At 35.3% G+C, this 21,449-nt stretch overlaps 3 protein-coding genes and 1 long non-coding RNA gene across 7 annotated transcripts; 2 read left to right on the top strand and 2 right to left on the bottom strand.

Annotated features, from left to right (window-relative positions):
• The first annotated feature begins 961 nt into the window (after nucleotides 1-961).
• LOC132065131 (glycine-rich protein 2-like) lies at nucleotides 962-1,905 on the top strand. The gene has a single exon (XM_059458384.1). The coding sequence runs from the start codon at nucleotides 1,044-1,046 to the stop codon at nucleotides 1,677-1,679; it is 636 nt and encodes a 211-aa protein (XP_059314367.1). The 5' UTR covers nucleotides 962-1,043; the 3' UTR covers nucleotides 1,680-1,905.
• A 1,376-nt stretch (nucleotides 1,906-3,281) lies between these two features.
• On the bottom strand, nucleotides 3,282-7,317 carry LOC132065130 (uncharacterized). 4 transcript variants are annotated; one of them, XR_009416687.1, is made up of 4 exons: nucleotides 5,518-7,317; nucleotides 4,418-5,028; nucleotides 3,564-3,742; nucleotides 3,282-3,473 (listed from the first exon to the last, which is right to left on the bottom strand). XR_009416687.1 is itself a non-coding variant. In XM_059458383.1 (3 exons), the coding sequence occupies exons 1-2, from the start codon at nucleotides 6,896-6,898 to the stop codon at nucleotides 4,463-4,465; spliced, it is 1,947 nt and encodes a 648-aa protein (XP_059314366.1). In that variant the 5' UTR covers nucleotides 6,899-7,317; the 3' UTR covers nucleotides 3,282-3,774; nucleotides 4,418-4,462. The 4 variants fall into 4 exon arrangements, 2 of the variants coding, with proteins under 2 accessions (XP_059314366.1, XP_059314365.1); XR_009416688.1 differs by having other exon boundaries at nucleotides 3,593-3,742; XM_059458383.1 differs by having other exon boundaries at nucleotides 3,282-3,774.
• Nucleotides 7,318-14,196: 6,879 nt separating this feature from the next.
• Nucleotides 14,197-14,475, bottom strand: LOC132062220 (chaperone protein dnaJ 11, chloroplastic-like). The gene has a single exon (XM_059454836.1). The coding sequence runs from the start codon at nucleotides 14,473-14,475 to the stop codon at nucleotides 14,197-14,199; it is 279 nt and encodes a 92-aa protein (XP_059310819.1).
• A 2,431-nt stretch (nucleotides 14,476-16,906) lies between these two features.
• LOC132065129 (uncharacterized) lies at nucleotides 16,907-20,765 on the top strand. The gene is made up of 3 exons (XR_009416686.1): nucleotides 16,907-17,006; nucleotides 19,677-19,851; nucleotides 20,273-20,765. It is a non-coding gene; the product is annotated as an uncharacterized LOC132065129 (long non-coding RNA).
• Nucleotides 20,766-21,449: the final 684 nt, after the last annotated feature.

Here is a 21,449-nt window from a genome sequence, read left to right as displayed (position 1 = left end):
ATCAGTCTTGCCTAGTGTGATTTACGTCTCCTGTGTGATTTGCAAGCTATTGCACAATGAGCAGGTTACCTAGTGCGCACCCAAATGGTAGCGATTGCAGGATTCCCTGAGATTTCAAAAACAAAAAAATCTTAATCGTAGCTCCCGTTTGACCATAGATTTTGGGAGCATATTTTGAAGATTTGTTTTTAAATCTTTGTTTGGCCATAAAATTTTAACAGATTTTGAAAATAAATCTTCAAATTCTCAAATTCGGACTCAAACCTGTTTTTTTAAAAAGAATATCTATGTTTTGGCCTTTTCAAAACTTCTAAAAACTACCTCAAACTTTTGTATTTTATTAGAAAATTCCTTTTATTTATGACCCAACTAAATCTAACTACCAAGTTCCCCCATTAAAGCCGTATCTATCATGTTTCCATAATTAAAGCAGTTTTTTCTATAAAGTGAAGATTGTTCGTACAATGTGAAAATATTATATTAAAGAATAGTTAGTTACTTTTTTTTTTTACACGGATGGATCTTTGTATTGCAATTTAAATTGTAGTAGTTAGTAAGTGTGTTATTAGCAATCGTAATTAAAATATCATGTTCTGCATAAGTCGATTAAACAGTTTGTATATTTTGTATGGTTGGGTATTCTTGATAATTTCTAGAACTTATGGATATAAGTAATATTTCATGATTTTCAAAATAAAAAGCAAAATATATTTTGAAAAACTATGATCAAACACATTTTCAAAAGTTGAAATACTTCACCCAAATTAATTTTTTTTTAATTTTTTTTGAAAATTTATGGCCAAACGTTAGCTTATTATCTAGTAATAAAATTTAATTTTAAAATTATGTACTTACCCTTATCGAGATAGGAATCATAGCCTGGCCCACTATGTCCTGGGCCCAGCAAATTCACCCAGAAAACGTGGCACTCAGCGAGTCAGCCTCACTATATAACAAACCCATTCCTTGGCGAAAAAATCAGGGTGACAATTCCAAAGGGAACACAAAAGGGTTTTTAGGGTTTCAATTTGTGAGAGAAAAAAATGGCGGAAGAGAGTGGACAGAGGGCTAAGGGAACCGTGAAGTGGTTCAGTGACCAAAAGGGGTTCGGCTTCATCACTCCTGATGATGGTGGTGAGGATCTGTTTGTTCACCAGTCAGGTATCAAATCTGAGGGTTTCCGTAGCCTATCTGAAGGTGAAGCCGTTGAGTTTGAGGTTGAATCTGGTAGTGACGGAAGAACCAAGGCTGTTGACGTCACCGGACCTGACGGTGCTGCTGTCTCCGGTGGTGGAGGTCGCGGCGGCGGAGGTGGCCGTGGTGGTGGTTACGGCGGTGGAGGCGGTGGTTACGGTGGTGGTCGTGGTGGTAGCCGTGGATATGGTGACGGTGGGTACGGTGGTGGTGGATATGGAGGAGGTAGGAGTTACGGTGGTGGTGGAGGTGGATATGGTGGTGGGGGTGGTTACGGCGGCGGTGGTGGCGGTGGCGACGGCTGCTTCAAGTGTGGTGAGAGTGGTCACTTTGCTAGGGACTGTAGCCAGGGAGGCGGCGGCGGTGGATATGGTGGTAGCGGCGGCGGCGGTGGTGGTTATTCCCGTGGTGGCGGCGGCGGTGGCTGCTACAAGTGTGGAGAAGATGGTCATTTTGCTCGTGAATGCACCAGTGGTGGTCGTTGATTAACCCTTTCTATGCTTTGATATTTTATAAGTTGTTATGTTTCTCTAGTGTTTGCTCGGATATTGTTGCTTTTACTCTTATCTTTACTTTCTGCACTTTAGTAGTATCGTTTTGAAGCTTTTTTAGTAATGGGGAGTCCTATTTTTGTTGGGTGCTTGCAATGAATACTCTCTGTACATGTATACATACATGTTTTCGAAGCAATATCAATTAATCAGCTGCTAATATCTTTTGCCCTTTAATGTCTGTGTTGTATAGTATATCGTTTTATTAACATGTTTCGAAGCACACTATCAATTGAATCAGTGGCTAAAATCTCTAGCCCTTTAATTTATGTATGACATTGGATATTTAGCTCTATTTGTTTCTTACTCGTTAAGAATGTTAGATTAATTGAGTTGTGTATTGATGAAGGTGACCTTTGCGTGTAATTTACACCTTTGAGTTATGGCTTTTTGTGTGTAGAGTGGGACAATGGGGGTATTCGATTTAAGGGAAAAAGTTGGAAATGACCGGTTCTATGTCTGTTCGTGTTATTTGGTTTGGTTACACTTTAATTTAAAGTTGACAGCAATGGGTTTTAGATTCGTATGCTCTTGTGGAATGCACAATTGTTATATGCTTTATTCGCTTAATATTAATGGAGTGGTTGAGTCTCCTCGTGACTAGTGAAGGGGTATTTGATTATGATGCTTTTTCCCCAATTGATTAAGTTGAAACCTTGAAGCTTCCATTGTGAACTATTTGGATCAGTGGATGTTTGATTGCCAGCCCAATTAGAAGTAATAGCTATAGTCCAATAATCATTAGGCCGAAACAGTGTGAGCCATAGTAGCATGTTCTTCACTATTTCGGGGTTGAATGTACATGTTTTTACTATGGAAAAGGGCCGAATATACCCCTATACTGTCATTATAATTTGGGTCTAAAAATATACCCTTGCTGTTATACTCTAGGACAAATATAACCTTAAGTTAACGGAATAACACATGTCAAGCCTAGAACAAAGACACCCATCCCCAATTAATTTAGCTCGACCCGATCCCGCATCTTTGTCGGGAAACCTAGGCGGATGAAATTGTGAAGAACAAACCATACTTCAGCCTTTCTCCATCCGGGTCATCCTAAAATTTACTAAAACCAACAAAGATCCACTAATCTAGTAATGAACCCACAAATGAATCTAAAATATCAAACAATTTAAGACAAAAAAAAAAAAAAATCTCTTTCCTTGTGGAAAATGTCCTCCAAGCACTATATATGCAATATATAACCTTCAAAAAACTCAATCTGGGTTCTTATAGAACTCAGTTCCGATCACATTCTTCAATAAACTTCACCAACAATTACCAACCACAATCAAGAAAATCAAAAATTATTCATACAACAGATAACTCACATTCATCTACGAACGTGAACGCTGTTTTCACTACAAATGAAGCCTGTGATGCTAAGTTAGGGCCTAATTACATGGTTTAGCAGAAATCTATTTTTCAAAAAGTACAGTAACAGTGTGAGCCATAGTAGCATGTTCTTCACTATTTCGGGGCTGAATGTACATGTGTTAACTATAGAACAAGCGAAATATACAGGATGCTAGAGAAGGTTAACCGTGGAATGGTGATATTTTCATCAACTCTTACTGTACACGTTTTCCGTAATTCATAACACATTGCGAGTTACAAAGTGGGAATGAATTTGAGAGCAAGTCTAAAGTAATCTGAGGAAACAGTTCAGTAATCAAGAGGTCACAACTCAACCCATCCTGGCCATTGCTCCAACTCCAAAGTAAACTATATGGGAAGAAAAAGGTACAAAAAAAAAAACACAAATCAAATAAAGATTTGACTGTGCAGCAAACTGACTTCAGAACCAAGACCTACCAGTTTTATTCAATTTGTGACTTGATTACCTATCTCTACAAGTCTCTTGGACTGCGCCAAGAATTCTATACTGTATCTGTATCGCCATTTGCCTTTCGATTTGAGAGGTGGTGGCCTTGTTCTGTTCCACATTGATATCAAAACTTTGGTCCAAGATGAAGAGGGCCTCGAATTTCAACCTAAACCATGATAACACTTTGCATAATTGAATCTAGCTCGAGGTAAATCCAAAAAAATACTGCATCATGCAAAATAAGAACCATAGAATTTAGAAGATATGATAACACTTCGCATAATTGAATCTAACTCCAGGTAAATCCAAAAAGCTTACTGCATCATGCAAAATAAGAACCATAGAATTTGAAAGAGATGCTTCAAACTTTAACCAACCTAGATGATATTGGATAATTCGCACTCACCGATTTTGAAAATAATAAGAACAACAACAACGACACTTCCTCAACCCCAAGTAAATCGGGGTCGGCTATATAAATAAATAACTCACTGATCATATCGCTCCATTAAGCATATGGATGCAAGTGCATGTCTAGGTTACTTCTCTCAACGATATATCTGTATTCTGAGGATTTTTAATAGTTTGATGTTTTATGCTGGTTGGCACCCTACCACAACCCTCCTCCTCTATCTGTGCTTAGGACATACGATTAAGCAAGCTAACACAGGCAGAGGTTTCCAGCATTAGAAACATATATGATGCACTAATCCTAGGGTGAAGCCTACATAATTACTAATAGGCAATGCTGATGGATTGAACATGCTAGTCAATGAAGCAAATCTGATATACACACATAACTAGGAAAGATATCTATTGAAAGAAGGAACACTAGAAATACCTAAATTTCGGACGTACTGAGGAAGTATTATACAAGATGATAGGTTCACAGCCGTGAGCCTCTGGACTGATAAAGTTCCATGCTATCTCTGCCTTTGTTCACTAGTTCTTCAACAGTAGGATCTTGCATTAAGTGCCCTTGCTTCGTAGCCCACTCCAACACAATATGTGCATTGTCATCAGCCAATGCCTCACTATCAGGAACATGTGTTGCTATGTAACTCAACAGAATCAAACAAGGAATCTGAACCATTTGTTCACCAAAGTAAACGTGTGGAACTAGGTGTTTGGTTCCTCCTGCCTGAATTATGGCCTTGCAGTGATTGACTTTTAGGAAATTATCAGAGGAAGCAAATTTGTTGAGTGCAATTGCAGCCTCTCTAGTTACTTCTGGTTCCCTATCTTCTAACAGAGCCACCAATGGACTAATGAATCTCGTCTCCGTTGCTCGAAAGGTCCTGGCCAGATGCCCTATAGATTTGATGCTTGGAATAAGCAATTCCGAATCTCCCTGATTGATAATTCTCAAGAATTGATCAACCACGGCTTTGGCAGCAGGTGCAGTCGGCTTGAAAGCAGAGCGCCTCAAGTCTGAATTTTGCTCAGCAACTCCTGTGAATTTAAAAGTGTCAAATGAGCGGGTTGAGCTAAATCCAAATAGGTTAAAATGGATTGAATCAATAAACATGATTAGGTTATAACTTGTCTAAAATTTGTTTGGGTCAAGATGGACGGGTCAAATTGTGTTGGGTCATAATCCGATCTGCCTTCTTTTCATTAATTTATCAAGAGTATATTAAATCAGACAATCCTAAAGACTTATTTGTCTAAATTGGCCTAAGCTTTTGAAGGGGCTAGCTTGGGTTACATGCCTAATAAACGCATCAATTACGCGGGTCATACCTCCCTATAACAGTCATCCTTTATAAAAACATTTTAGTATAACGGCAAGTTCTTTGGAACCAACTTTTCATGTTACATTATATTATATGTTTTCTATAGCAACGTTTTGCTATAGCAGCCAAAAAATATCCGAACAAACAACGCTAATATAGAGAGGTTTGACTATATATATTTATGAGCTAACTGTGATGCACTTACCTGTGATCTCCATGAGTGCCATGGCTGAATAATATTGTACTTCTTCAGGGCCTTTCTCTAGCAAAACTGCAAAGCACAAAAGAGCTCGGGATTCTGTAATATTGCTACAAATGCTAATATTTCCTGCACAAAGATGCCCAAGTGCTCTGGCAGCCATTGCTTTCATTTCAGCTTTTGTAGCAGGATCTTCATATTCCCTTCCTTTAATACTAGTCCCAGTTAGTCCAACATGGTGGGGCCTCTGCTGATTCGCCTGTTGTTGTCGCTGCTGCTGCTGCTGATTTGGACTCGTTATATTGGGCTGATTCTGTGCCTGAGTTTTCACGGCCATTGCGCTTGTAACCAAACTGTGCATTTGGTTAGTTGTTTGATTATCCATAGGATGAGGAATTTTACTCTGACTTTTATTTTCATCATCATTTTCACTGAATTTGCCAGTACTAGAAGAATTTGAATGGGCCATAGAAGCAGCAGCATGTATCGACATGTTTTGATGTTTGGTAACAATAGCATACTTACTATGTTCTTGAATTGTTTCAAAAGCAAGATGACTGACCAATAACCTAATAGTATTCACCTGAGCAAAATGATCTTGACATTTGTGGTGATGTGCAGCCAATTCTGAAATAGCCCAAGCTACCACAATCTGAACTTTCATAGGCCCATCTTTTAAAATCTTAGCAAAAACAGAACAAACACCAGCATTCACAATTTGCTCAACGCTTTCAGGGTCGCGACCAAGAAGGCCAATCGCCCTTGACGCGTTCTCCTGACCCTCCATTCGTCCTTCTTTAGCCAATTTCAACAATGGTACAACCCCGCCTTCTTCTATAATCAACTTTCCATAACGCTCATTGTCCCGAGCCAATGACACAAGCGAAGCCGCTGCATCAGAACGTTCGTCTAACGAACCCGTACATAAAATAGCAATCTGTTCCCAGATAAGACACAAAATGGGCTCATTAGCCGCAATGGGAGGAAGCCCGAGGTACTCGTCATCACGATCATCTGCTGGAGTTGAGACACGTAACAACCATTGAACATCACCACATGAATTCTCAAGCTGTTGTGCGGTTTTTTTCAATGCAGCATTTGGAATGATCGTAAAAACACGACTCAATCCTCGTGCACAACATTTGAATACGAGGGTGAGTGCCTTGTCTAATACTTGTTCCGTGTCATCGATGATTCGACGTGTTGGACGTTCATACAAGTCGTTGCTGGCACGTGCAGCTTGTCGAAGGAGCGCGGCGAGACGTTCTGTTTTGGCTTTGATCTCAAGACAATCTGCCTTGAAATTGCAAACCTCGTCAGCCGCTTTTGTTACCTGGTCTGCCAATTGTATTGGCCGTGCTAGAATTTGTTTCACTATGTCCGCCATCCTAATAGCGGACTATTAATTTTTCTCCCTTAAACACCGTAAAATACAATGCAATTGGCTTAAAATTTTGTATCAAAATGAGACGAAAACAAGAAATGGGACAAAGAAAGAATAATAAATATGTAATCTTTTTTATTGTTCTTTTTTTTCCTAAGGGGGGTTTAGGGAAATGATGAAATTGGCCATAAACGGAGGACGGAGGAGGAGGGTTGCGATAGGGTGACGGCGGGGGTGGGATGATGCAGTATGGGTTTTGCAATGGTCAAACGTAAATGTCTCTTTAGCTTTCCATGAAAATGGAAAACAAATACGCATGGCCGTTACAACCTTATTTATAGGGAATGTATTTGTAGTAGCCGAAGAAATTGAGTCAGCATATGAATATGATAAAAAGCCATTTTAGCCTCACCAAGTATACCATAAACCAGTGGATATCATATCATGTCAATTATCAGTTAAGTGAATGGGAATGTCAAAGGTTGGCTACAATGGCAAGTAACGGGGAAGCCAATAATTGCCACCGCTATGGCTACTTCTCCAACTCTTTTTTTCCGCTTAGGATAAATAGATCGATAAATTTAGACAATCAAATTATGTCATGTTTCGGTTGATCACCTAAACACACTATAAAATGTTTCTACTCGATATTTTTGACTTAAATTTTAAAAAAGTTTTTGTGTCTCTTTTCAAGCATCATTACGTAGATAAGTTAATTACTTAAAATACACCATTTCCTATAATTATATGCATTGGTCTCAATAAGCCGTAAAACCACATGTTTCAATTGAGGCTAATGTGTCTAATTAAGGAAAGTGACATATTTATTTTTATTTTCTTTATAATCATACGGGCTCGACTAACCTAAATTCACGTCGCGAGAAACCTACTAGAGGAGAAGAAATTTCCTGCTAGAGTTTTTTTGTTTCATTTCCAGGACTCGAATTCGAGATACCGAATAAAAATGAATGTATCTTATTCTTACAAAATTAGCTTCCATACCGAATGAAAATGGCGTTTCTTTTAATGCAACTAAGGTTCATATGTATAAACTTATTGATTGTGTTGTTGTGTTTTTAATCTAACAACAGTTTCTAACAAACACTGAATCTTATACATAAGTGTAACAATAGTAATTAAACCATTTTACTCCCAAATTGGTATTGCCAGCTTCTTATAATCTTTCTGTCACCTGATTTTAAGTATACCTTGTCAAATAACCAAAAGTTAAAACGTAATTCAAAAGTGGTGTCTCTTGCAAGATAAATTGTACTTGTATCTCGATACTTAATGATAAATTGAGTATTGGATTAATAATTAAACGAATAAACAATAAAATAAAAAAGAAGCTGTCTGGCTAGCACATTTTTCTCCTAAGTATCCAAAATATAAACGTGTGAAACAGCCGTACGTGCACTCCAATCTATATCTATATATAAATATAAAGTTGGGCATAGACAAAGTAATGTGGTACCTCTCTATGGCCTAAAACACCATTTATCTTTTTTTGACCTTTTCCCTAATTATAAAATTACAAAAAAAATATTTCATTTCTTTTTCCACTTTCCATATTTAATGTCTTTACAAGATTTAATTCCTCATTAGTTATTGTGCATTATAGTGGAGAAATGAAAAGCATCACCAGCTTTCAATTGCTAATTAACGTGTCTTCTTTCTCCATCATCAAAGATGACGGTTATCTTTTTTTTTCTAATTCTCTTTTATTTGGTTTATTTTCTCTTCACCATCATTATTTATTTATTGTGCAATTAGATCGGGTAATTAGGGTGAAACATAAATGATAACTTTATTATTGGAATAGAAAAAGACAATGAAAAATTGTAACAGTTTTCAATAACTTATATATATTGTTATCAATAAATCAACTAAAAAGGGTATAAAATGTGGGCAGAGGAGCATAAGATCTGTATGTCAATGAACGAAGATTTTTTTTTTTTTTGCATGAATAATCGTCTCGAGTCTTCCTGGAGCTGCAATATAGTGCAAATGTAGCTATTACATTGATTTGGCAGGTAAAAGAAAGGCTTGAGAAAAGTTTATCAAGTGGGAACATTGATTCCTCCGTGCCAAAATATCATATTCTTTTTTCCGGATTTGTACTGATAAAAAGTGCAACGATCACTTGATTATTAAAGCCAAAGAATGTATCTCTATTTTACAAGTACAACTAATAGCCATTTGCTTTAAACGTATTGGATGTCACCGCCCTTCATCTTTTTAGTTATGTTGACTTATTTTTATGAAAATTATATCTTATAGAATTATTTGTCTTTTCAATTCAAAGGTTGTTTCTTCCTCTGCACCATGCCATCCTAAGGTTCATACAGGAAGGAAGACAGAGCTGTTCAATAATGTTGGGCCTGGCTGGAGATGAATTGGAGACGTCGAAGTCGGCAGAAGGGCACTAAGGGAAGTCCAATACAAGAAAACAATATTGAGAATGATCCTAGAGTGATTATTACATGTGTGACGTTCTTCCAAGTTGAAAAACCTTTTTGTTGCTAAGCAAGTTCTTTTATATAAAATTCTATCTCAATGTACAAACGAATAATAATTTAATTTTTTTAATTGGATGGTACCTAGAAGTATCAAGATGAAACTTATATAGCTTTAACTTCACCTTTTATTTGTCTTTTCATTTGTTAGTACTCCTCGAATCATTCTTAATTAGCTAGCACTTAAAAAAAATTCATGGTAATATATAATTAACTATGCTTAACATAAAAATATATGTTTTAAATAATCCAATCGTATGAGTTTAGTATGGAGTAACTGTAGATGTTTTTTTTTCTTTCTCGTATTCTTTTTTCTTAGTAAAGGATATTAGTATCTGAATTCATTACTAAATCAAGATATCTAATATAATACACAAAGAAATAGATGAAATTGAAACAAATCGGTGATATAGAATATATATATTGACTTATTGCTTAAGTTCGCATTTTGTCTTATTTATCCCGTGTTGAATTTCTTAAGTTGATCTTTTTTCCATTTGGTGATAACCTTAAAAATATAATTAGTATAAATATGATAGTTGGAGACACTAGAATGAAGATAAAATTGATAAAAAAGTAAGATTAATTTTTTAAATCATAAATATTAAAATAATGATTATTGACCATATTTTTATTTTTTTAACAACTGCATGAAGCGCGGACATATGTACTAGTTGTCGATACGCTGAACGGTTAAAGTAACAATTGTGCTGCAAGATTTTTTCCTATCTATTTGCTTTTGGTGTCCTCATTTTTTAATTATTTTATAATAAAAAATGGTAAATCTGCAGGTAAATTAAATGAATAGTGCATATTTCACACTATGAATTTGTAATAAGTATAAATATTACGCAAAAATGATTTAATCAAAATCTTAGAGTGAACTACGTACATAGCTATATATATGTAATATCTACAGTAAGAGTAGGTGAAATTATATATGTGTAGGTGAAATTATATATGTTAACATACACTCATGTTGACTGCACTAGCTCTAAGTTCTAGATTCTCCAATGTTTCTGTCTCCTTCTTGAGTAATAGCCTACTTTAATTTTATTAAAATTCTTCATCGACAGAAGCCTATCTTATATCCTTTTATTTTTTTATTTTTTTTAAATTATCCTCTTCATCGCATGTTTAGGGACCATATCGGAGTGTATATGCCCTTCAATAAACACAATATTATGATATCCACTATAATATTCTTATCTCTGCTCCCACAAGTAGTGCGAAATATACGCAAAAAAAGTTCGTAGAATTATTCAGCTATTGAAAGTGATATTTCTTACAGTAAGTAATTAAAGATTTGGAGAGTATTCTTTTAAAAAGAAAAGAGAAAAACGTAAAGCGAATTCATGTACGTACTGGACAGCTACAACACAGAACCATATGATCTCGTGTGATGTTTCAACTCTTTGCGTGGAATTATCATCGACATGAGTTTAAAAAGTTACAGGCATGGTCCATGATATATATTTTGAACGTACCATGCATTGGGGGAAAAAAAACATGCAAAAGTATGACGACCCATCAAATTATTCATCAGATTATCATCATGTTCCATAAATAAATTTGCAACAGAACAAGAAAAAAACTAGTTTGTAACATCAACCATACGTACTATTTTTTGTTTCGGATCATCATTATTTATGATTACTGTACTTATAATATCAGAGCACTCGTTATAATTAATGCAGTAATGGAATGGAACTAGGTGTTTTTAGGTGTATGAATATTCAGGACATATCACATTAGGAGCTTCACGGTCCTAACATTTATGTGCAAATCGATAAAGAAACATCGATTATATGGATTCGGAATTTTGTTCCGTTGTCATTGTCAATAACCTCCTACTCGTTGTTTCCTTTGTTTGGTGAAGGATTTTATATATACCCTATTATAATGGCGGAAATCGGATTTTCATTAATGAAATTCCAAAAAATAAAAGTAGTAAATGCACAAAAAAATTAAAAGATTCAACATGTTATATATATATATATATATATACACGATATATTTTTCCGGCGAAGGGTATTCAGATGAACTCCCTTATGCCCCTACCTCCATCATGCATATTGATGTTGCAATATTTGTTGACACAAATACACAATCAATGTATTTTATCTAATTAGAGCAAGTTATTTACTGCATTTTTCAATTACCAAATTTTTCAATTACCAAATGATGATCATTATTGTATTTGGTTACCTACTATATTGTAAGTCATTTAATTAGCTAATTGTGTTAAAAAATGTACATACCAATAAGTGCTGGCAGAGCATCTTTAGCCGAAAAATTATATTGTGTTGATAGGTAAAAGGAATGTATATATATACTAGATGTTGAATATAATAACCTCCTTGATTTCTGTCTATTTACATCTTTTATATATGTATATATTATATACGGAAGAGGCTCAAATATGCCATCAAACTATCGAAATAATTTATTTATGTCATTCGTCAATAGTTTGACTTATTTATCTTATCGAACTATCAGAAATGGCTCATCCATGCCATTTTTCATCAACGCAGGTTTTACAATACCAAATATGACACTTGGCCTCCAATTAGAGGTCCATATCGTTTAATTAAACCAACACAAATTTGTGGGTCGGGTTTTAGTTTAATTTAGGATTTAATTTGTGTTGGTTTAATTAGACGACGTGGACCTCTAATTGGTGACCAAGTGTCATAACATTGTAAAAAAGCCGACTTTATTGAAAAATGGCATGGATGAGCCATTCCTAATAGTTCAATGGCATAAATAGCCAAACTATCGACGAGTGGCGTAAATGAGTTATTTCCGATATTTAAGATATTTGATATTCGCCTTTTTCCCTATTATATATTAACTTTCCTTTGTTAAAGATTAATTATATCTGTCTCTGCTACAAAATGTACATAAGTTAACTCTTTAGTTTAATATACAATAATCCACTTGGCAAGCTCAAATTATTTTCAAGATGATTGAGAATTGAGAGGTTGAAGAACATACTTGTGGTCTCACAATCGAGTTCGCTTTTATGTTAAACATCATTGGAAAGTGCAAAGAAGATACACATTTTTGGACACTTTTAGGACAAAGTTGTAACCTATATTGGATTTTGGGAGTCTTCGTCGAGATTAATTTTTTTTTTCCTTATTCAGTTCGCCCATGGAAAAACCCCCCATTTCATAATTATTATCAAAACGGTATATACTTCTAATTTTGGATAGTCATCAAGTAACTTATTACTTCTTCCAAGTTCCACCTTATGTTTTATGCAACTCGCTGCTTGTTTTCTTTTGAGAAATGGCCATATCTAACTTTTAAGCCACGCAAATACTTGAATGGGAAAAGATAGTTTCAACTATAGTTTCAACTATCTTTTGATGCATTCAATAGACTTCACTATAGTACATTTGATTTTGATGAGCTTCTCACTAACATTTCTTACATGTCAACCTAGCTATAATTATGAGATATTAGATGTGCTAGCGCACTTGAAAGTAGATAAGTTGATTTGTCTTCCGTGACATATTCACTATATTCCGCTGCCTATGGTCTTAAAAACGAAGAATTCTTTTTGTACCTCAAATTTACTTTTTTAATTATTTGGGAAAATAATGTGCGTATTAATATCTTGGGAAAAGTATTTGCTTTCATCTGTTGAAAGGATTATTCTAACAAGAAAAAAACTGTATTTTGTTTTTGATAAACAAAATGATCGTTTCTTCAAAGACTGTAAAAACGTACGAATTGTTTCTTGAGAAATGAAATGAGCCAAACTGATGGGCCATCTGAACGTTTTTCGGGGCAATTTGCAGGATTGTCCTTCGCTGGGGTGGTCTTTAATTTTTGTCCTTCAAATTGGTAGTCTTTAATTTTTGTTCTCTGCCTTTGCAAATTCTGCCTTACCTTAAGGCAAAATTTACAAAGGCAGAGGACAAAAGTTAAAGACCACCAATTTGAAGGATAAAAAATTTAAAACCACCCCAAATGAAGGACAATCTGCACAAAAAAAAAGCGTTTTTCGGAGGTTCATTTGTAATACATTTGGGCCTTAACCTTGGGCTCATTTCCATTTTCATTCTTTCTTCTGTTTAATATTGTTCAAAAAAGTATGTGAGACTATAATTTTATTTTTATTTTTATTTAAAAATAAATTAGAGATAAAGTTGGTGAAAAGAGTAAAGTGAGTCTCATTAATGTTTATGTGATTAAAACGCATTAAGAGTTCTATTTAAGAAAAATAGATAACTTGAAAGGAAAGTAGGACAAGTATTTCAGCACAAGGAGAGGACAAAAGAAAAAAAGAAAAAAAAGAAAAAACCGTACACTATTTTCTCCTTTTTCTGGGAAATCAATTTGTATTTTTTTTTTCCTTTTTCCTTTGGGTGAGTTCAACATGGCTGAACACATACCATCGATTACTTTTCACTAGAGATGAAATGATGATGCCAGTGGAGTAATAAAGTCTACACGTTAAGAATATAGATCATGGATACACGTTAAGAATATAGATCATGGATCTAACTTAAACTTAAAAAGTTAATCACAATTAAAAATTGTACAAAATTTGAAACACTTAACACATCTCAGTACGCGTGGAATTGGACATCTGACGAACAAACTAATTAGGAGTCCAAGAGTTGTAATGCAATCTGGCTCCAATACTGTGCTAAAAAAATAGACCAAGGGCCTAATTTAACGTCAAAATATAAGATAAGAATTATTTAGAACATATAAGGAGATAATAACACATTCGGACACTTAACACCACACTCCCCAGTCCTAATATTACTACCAGCATTGATCAGTCTCCCACTTTGATGATGCCACTGACACTCTGGGCTGCCGGAAATACTGACGATCATAATAAGCCCTCTTGTTGGGATCCGACAAGGTGACATAAGCTGAATGAATCTTCATAAACTCAGTAGCTGATGTTTCCTTTTTAGGAAAGGCCACAGCATCTGGATGACATGTTCTTGCCATCTTCCTATAAGCTTCCTTGATCTCTACTGTAGTTGCACTCATAGGAATTCCTAACATCTCATACAAAGACAGCGTTATACTCATGATTTGTGAACTTGATTTATATACTGAGGTGGAGGAACATTTAGGGGGAGAGAAAAAATTTTAAAAAAAGGAAATTGGACCAATTTTTGTGCAACTTGTTATCAGTGTACCAAGTCCTAGCTAGCAAAGCAGCAGTATTTTAAACTGAAATTTCTGAAGTGGCATTTGTGGTTTGTGGTGTGGATCAAGTTCGATTTCACTTTTTGGTGTTTGAAGTTGATAGAAGGTTGCAAGCGGGCCAATGCTGACTAAGAAAAGTGTACAATTTGGATAAGGTTTAATTTTAAAAAGTTAGGAACATGTCATTTAGATGTCTGTTGCTGAGTTAGGAACATGTCATTTGATGTCTGTTGCTGACTCATCCCGCCACGACAATTGGAACATATCTGCAATATTTGGATTTAGATGTGTGCGGCAGATATGGGGCTTCCATGATGGAGGTCCTGGTTAAAATCCTTGCTGCACACAAGGGGTTTATCTTTTAGGTTAACTTCGCCGCGTATGGTATATTAGTGCGGAGTTATCTTTCTTGTGTGATTTGCGGGCTATAGCATAAGAGCGAGATTTATCTATGCGCACTCGAATAATAGCGGGTGAATGTTCCCTTGTAATTAAAAAAAAAAAATCGGCAGTTAATAGCTTCTCCTAAATTGAGGTTTTAAATTTGCACAAAATAATCTTTACATAAGAGAAGCGCACACACTAATAGTAGTCAAACTTCAGGGGCGCTATCGGTGTCAACAAATCTGAAACATATAAACTTTAAATGGACTTGAAAGGCTAAAATTTACTAAAAGGGAAATCTGTATTGCGGCTAGGGGTGTCCAAATGAGATCGAAAAATCGACCCGAACCGGTAAATTGAGTCAAACTGACTTAATAAACCGAAAACCATTTTGATTTGACTTGATTTGGTTTTAAATTTTAAAAAACCGATAACATTTGATTTGGTTTGGTGTTAAACCAAAAAAACCCGAATCAAAACCGAACCAAACCGATAGATATATATATATATATATATATATATATATATATATATATATATATATATATATATATATATATATAGATATCTTTTTCAAAATTTTGGCTCATTCCAAGTCCAATACAAATTCAAATAATTAGAAAGAAAAGTGTAGCCCATTTAAGTTTAAGGTAAAATAAAAAGAAATTTGCTAAATTATTACTAATAAGCTAGCATTTTATCCGTAACAAATTAAAGGGAAGAAAATGGCAATTGGAATTTAAAAAGTTTGGGTAGATGATTTATCTTTCTGTTTATCATTTTCCGTTTTAACTTATGTGATTTCTTCTCAATGCTTCATAAACACGATGAGTCTAGTTAACAAAAATTTCGGAGGGGCTGCGTAATATCAAAAGGTTATATGTAGGGAGGTAACTAGAATCACGAAAGGTAGATGTTATGTTTCTGTAATTCATGTACCCATAATCTTAGGCCTATACCTAAATAAAGTTAATGAATTAATTAAGATTCTTAGATTTGTATGGATCACGGTCAAAGATGTATTTAGTTACCATTTGATTCAAAGGTTTTTTGTATTAATACATTCTTAAATCCCAAAAAAACCGCAAAAAACCGAATCAAACCGACAAAATCGAGATCGATAGAATTTATACTATAATGGTTTGGTTTGGTTTGAATATTAGAAAAAATCGATTTAATTGGTTTGGTTTGGTTTTAATCAAAAACCAAGTCAAACCGGATCATGAACACCCCTAATTGCGGCTGTCAACTTATCGGTAGAAGCATCAAGGAGATGAGTAAACTTAAATAGATCAGAGCATATGTTCTAATTCTTATTTTAGTCTTTCATTTTGGGGGATGTACCAAAAATTTTAACGTTATTATTATTATCATTTCATATGGTTTTCACAAAGTTCAAAATTGAATTTTTAATCCGTAATGTGTTCTTTTCTTTATCAAAAAATTTATTTTGATTTTTCTTCCATTGCCAGTAATACACATATAAATCATATTAACCTTTCAAATTTTGTCACAATCAAGGTTCGTTGTACAATACCACACGGAGGAGATACCTTTTGTTTCTTTTTAGTAGGTGCAACAACAATAACACACAATTTCAAACAACTTAAGGTCCGCTACATGAATCTTAAGCTCATTTCAACATGTACAAGGAATTTCCCTCCTGGTTGACATGCGAGTACATCCAACAATACAAATTCAAAGCTAAAGCCCAACAAAAGAGAGCGCAAGATGCACAATTCACAGCCCAAAGAGGACTGTGGATATGGGCTGGATGAGTTTCAAAAAGTAGGCCGTGTTCCTCTAAGGAAACCCAACTTTTATCTGTTAAGTCGTTGAGAGTTCAGATTGGGGCAAATGAATTGCAAGGGCACAATGTACTCGCAACTAGTACTTGGACCAGTATAGGCTCGGCCTTAGCTCATGAAACTAGTACTTGGACCAGTACATACAGGCTCGAAATTTTGTGCTTTAGTAGAATGAGACTGGACCCAAGTTTTGCTTCACCGTGATCACTGCCTTAATAGGTAACTGTGTAATCTATTATTTCTCTCTTCCTTGTGGACCTCAATATTTCAATTTATATGAACCAATTTGACTGGACATAATATTTAAGAAGGAGGAAGTTGTTTTATGTGGTATAAATCATTCATAAAGTGAATTTGTTTCCAAATGTTAATTCATTTTGGCAGCAAATTGAAACAGAGGGAGTATTATTTTGTTTGTTGGATCGCCGAATGTCTAGCATAAGCAGTTGGTGGAGTAATTAAAGCTTTAGAAATTTATACCCTGATTAATCAGAATAGAAAGCAGCAAATTGTTCAATGACTGCGACTACAAGTTCTAACATTCTCTGTAAATTCACTTTCCAGGACGTGTTTTGACTGAATAAAATGAGATTAACATGGTATAGAACCAAACTCATCATCCTTGTTGTTGCGTTTCTCAATGTTGCGCCCCATAATCGACACTCTAGTTGAAACTTGAGCATGTGGGGAAGTGTTAAGTCCCACATTGTTTGAGGGGATGAGTTGCGGTCCATCTATATGGCCTTGGACAAACCTCCCCTCATCAGCTAGGTTTTGGGCTGAGTTAGGCCAAAGGGCCGTATCTTCGTAGTTATTAATTGGTCAGCCCCATTTTCTGGCCTCATTTGATGTGACACGATCATTAAAGACTTAAGTTTTTATTGTATACTGAAAGTGAATGCATGAGTCATGAGACCAACAATTCTATATTTTTGTGAACGTTAGCCCTCTAAGGTCCAACATACCAATCGATGAAATGTTGTGAAAACGCAAATTTTTAGATGGATGTAACCCCCAAGGGTGGCTGAGTTGGTTGAGCAGGAGATCTCCCAAATGGGGGGTCGTAGGTTTCAAACCCCCTGCATGCTTTCTTAGTCGAGCTCATCGCACGGGGCTTGCCTAGTGCGGTTTACCCCTATTGTGTGGTTTGCGGACTACATGGAGCAAGGTTTACTCTGTGCGCACCTAAAATGTAGCGGCTGCGAGTTTCCTTGTCATAAAATAAAAAAAAATTAAAAAAAAAAAGAGGAAAAAGATGGATGTATGGTCATATAAGATGGTTATAACTAGAAATGATTTAATCCGACAGGGAATACAAGTATCATGCTTAGATGATAAAATTAGAGGTTCCCTAAGATGATCTGGCCATATTTTCGATGTAGACCTTTAAATGCACTGATTCGTGTAGAATATGATCAAAAGAAAGGTTTTATATATGCAATCATCTAGTTTCTATACAATATAAGTGTAGGCAAATTGTTTAGTATTTTAATGATAAATACCTAAATAGTTGAATGGGGTATAGAAGATTCACACAGCCGAGCTCAATTGATATAGGATTGAGGCTTAGTTGATTGATTGATAGATAGATAATGGACGCGAGTACATAATTAAAACTACTCTGGGTAGTACTAAACTTGGTCGTGCCTTTTTGGTAATATAGTAAGACAAGATCAAATCTTGCAAAGAAAACTTTGTTATCTGAAGAAGTTGTTATGTCTTAGATAAGTCAGTACTAAAAAATGATGCATAAAATGGAGCACAGGAAGCATGAAGTACGTGTTTGTGCGGTGGTGTACTGTTCGCCTTGCATATTCTTTTATGTTTATTGGTTTATGAGTTTCATTATACAATGGTGAAGGCGCGTAAATTGACACAAAGGTGTTGCTTTCAACCTACTGATTCTTATGCTGCCTAAGTAGGAGGACATGACCATAGATAGGAGGCTATGGAGGACTTAGATTAGGGTAGAAGACTAGTAGGTAGTCCCACGTATCCCGTCGTGCTAGTAGTCGCAGTTTTGATCTTCATTTTCTTGTCCATTGATTCGTGCAACTACATGTTGTTCCTTGTACCACAATTATCGTATTTATCTGTGGTAGCTACTGCTTCTTTTTTCTCAGACTGCTTTATCATGGATTTTTCACTTTCGTTAGTTTCATTTTCGTATTGCTTTGAACTGTTTGTGCTTATTTGACCTTTCTCGTCATGTTTTCTCTTAAGCCGAGGGTCTTTCGGAAATAGCCTCTCTATCTTCCGAGATGGAGGTAAGGTCTGCGTACATTTTACCCTCCCCAGACCCCATACTGTGGGATTTCACTGGGTATGTTGTTGTTGTTGTTGGGGGCACTGTCATGATGTCGGTCAAAGTATGGGGTTGAACTATGACAATTTTTTAAACTAGTTGAATTAAAGAAAATCACATCTGTAGCATCATTTCTAATTGCAAAATCTGCAGCTTGATTCCATCTTCAAAGTTAAGAGTCTTTCGACTTCTTTTGACAAATGACTCTAGTCACCAGCTAACTGGAATGTGGCCTTTCAAAAGTGGAAAAGGAAAAGAAGTCCATGTGTTATCAAGTAAGATATTGAGATGCACACGCAGAACATTTTGTTGATATGAACAGTTCATGTGCTGTTAATCCAGAGCATGTGTGGTGAACTTATTTCTTATGTAGGTGGATCCCTCACAGACAGTTTGTCCCATTTTCCAAACCTATCAAATAATATTCATGGTGCATCTCTTCTAGGTTGAAGTTTGTTTTGCTCTAGTCTCTCCCTTCCATTTTTCATTCTTGCCCTTAATTCTTATAATTGCTCAGATTCTATAATTCAAATCGAATAAAAATTGGGAAACTGAAATACAGTTATGTTACTGCTGTTTAACAGATATCGTGGATGTAACTATTGACTGCGCAGAGAAAACTATCAAAGTAATCCTCATATCTCTTAATTGATTGAAGTCAGAAAAGTCAATGTGGGGTGCAAATATCTGCTGAGGAAGAATTTGATGAAGGACCAAGCAATTGTGAGAAATATGGTTTAGAGTTCAAATATTTGGGAGGTAAGAGCAACCATAATGAAGAAAACATATATGCAAGGCTATAACTTTATACTTTGATGTCCTTATAAAGAAAAAGCTTTTACACTGATGTGTTACACTGCTCTGAAATCTTCTGTTAACTATTACCTATCAATCGGAACCTTTTCCTGTTGCAGTGTATTTAAAACCACATGCACTATGGATTATCATTGTATTATACTTTAGATATTCTGAGAACGTACTCAAAATTACATCTTGAATTCTCATCTTTTAGGAAGCTTTTTAAATATTTTTTCCTCACATAGCTGTCAACCATCTGTTGGCAGTTGATGGAAAATAGGCCTTTGGATATGGGTTTTTGACTATATCTACGTGTTTCTTTACTACTCTTCACGATCCTTTTAACATGTTTACTTACCATGACTTGCTGTTGGTTTTAAAGGTTTTGGAGCACCTACGAAGAACAGTTCTGGTTAGCTGATGTTCATAACAGCAAGGGAGCCCTATCCCAGGTTGTCCAAAACCTCTCACTTAGCTTTTGTCTGTTTGTATGCATTTGCAAAATACCTGGTGAACAAATGCTGAGAGAGTATAAGATAATCTTTCATTTTATTGTATTGCCAAAGTGGTATATATAAAGTCTTACAGAGTCCATATGATCAATGAACTTCCCCATATGTTCGGTCTCTTAAATAAAGAATTTTCTAAACTTAGATCTACTTTGTAAATGTGAGATATCTAATGAGGAATTTGTAACAGCTAGACCCAGTGTTCCCTTCTTTCCCTCTCTCCATCTCTCTTTAATTGCTTTGATGTTAAGATACATATAGAATGATTTAAGTGTATTCTTCAAGAATGTGTGTAATTGATTCTACTGAGTTCGCGACCTCATTTTAAATACCATGCATTGAGTTGATAAGTTACATAAGGCAAAATTAATCTGTAAAGGGATACTTTCATTTACTTTTAGCCGCTGTTATTTCTGTTTTAGATTTTCTCCTGTTAGCAGTGGCACTTCGTTTGATTTTGCAGTAGTTGAAAAAGGTAGACGTTAAAGTTTCCTCATCTAGGAACAGAAAATAGTCTTGCAACCATGGGTTAATCATTAAAAACTGTGACTTATACGTTACATATGTGTATGTTGTCTAGTATTGTTGTAATCCCCTTGTTTCCTATTTGTATATTACTATTGACGGAAGCATAAATTTGTAATGGCATAATTGTTGTCGGTAAAAGGTATCACCTTGAAGTTGTCAAAACTTTTGATAAATTCCATCCGGTTTCATGAAGTTTGCTGCCCAAAAGTAGTTTTCTGGTTGACAAAATCATGGACAATGTATAATATATCGCTTTCAAGATGTTGATATGTTCATTTACCCAGCGTGGTAAAAGCGACTGCCTAGTTGTAAACTGTGGTTAGGTGGGGTGACAGCTAAAGAGGAAATGAACATACCAAAGATCTCATGTGTTCCATTTATTTATATATATATTTTGCTAATCTTCTGTGGAAATGACGGTATAGCTAAAAGAATATTTGTAATGAAAGCAGCTAAGTGTCTCTTCAGATATACTCATTTTTCATGCATTACTCATTTGGGTTAGTGGATAGCAATGGCCGT

Source organism: Lycium ferocissimum, chromosome 7, assembly GCF_029784015.1.
Source record: "Lycium ferocissimum isolate CSIRO_LF1 chromosome 7, AGI_CSIRO_Lferr_CH_V1, whole genome shotgun sequence".
NCBI classification, from domain to species: Eukaryota; Viridiplantae; Streptophyta; class Magnoliopsida; order Solanales; family Solanaceae; genus Lycium; species Lycium ferocissimum.
The sequence above is the reverse complement of the archived record's forward strand: the minus strand, read 5'-3'. Positions and strand labels throughout refer to the sequence as shown.

Excerpts from the sequence above, each read along its gene's own strand:
- LOC132065131 (XM_059458384.1), top strand. The coding sequence starts at position 1,044 with ATGGCGGAAGAGAGTGGACAGAGGGCTAAGGGAACCGTGAAGTGGTTC.
- LOC132065130 (XM_059458383.1), bottom strand. The coding sequence starts at position 6,898 with ATGGCGGACATAGTGAAACAAATTCTAGCACGGCCAATACAATTGGCA. Across the intron at positions 5,029-5,517 it reads GGCACTCATGGAGATCACAG|GAGTTGCTGAGCAAAATTCA; the intron begins GTAAGTGCATCA and ends TTAAATTCACAG.
- LOC132062220 (XM_059454836.1), bottom strand. The coding sequence starts at position 14,475 with ATGAGTATAACGCTGTCTTTGTATGAGATGTTAGGAATTCCTATGAGT.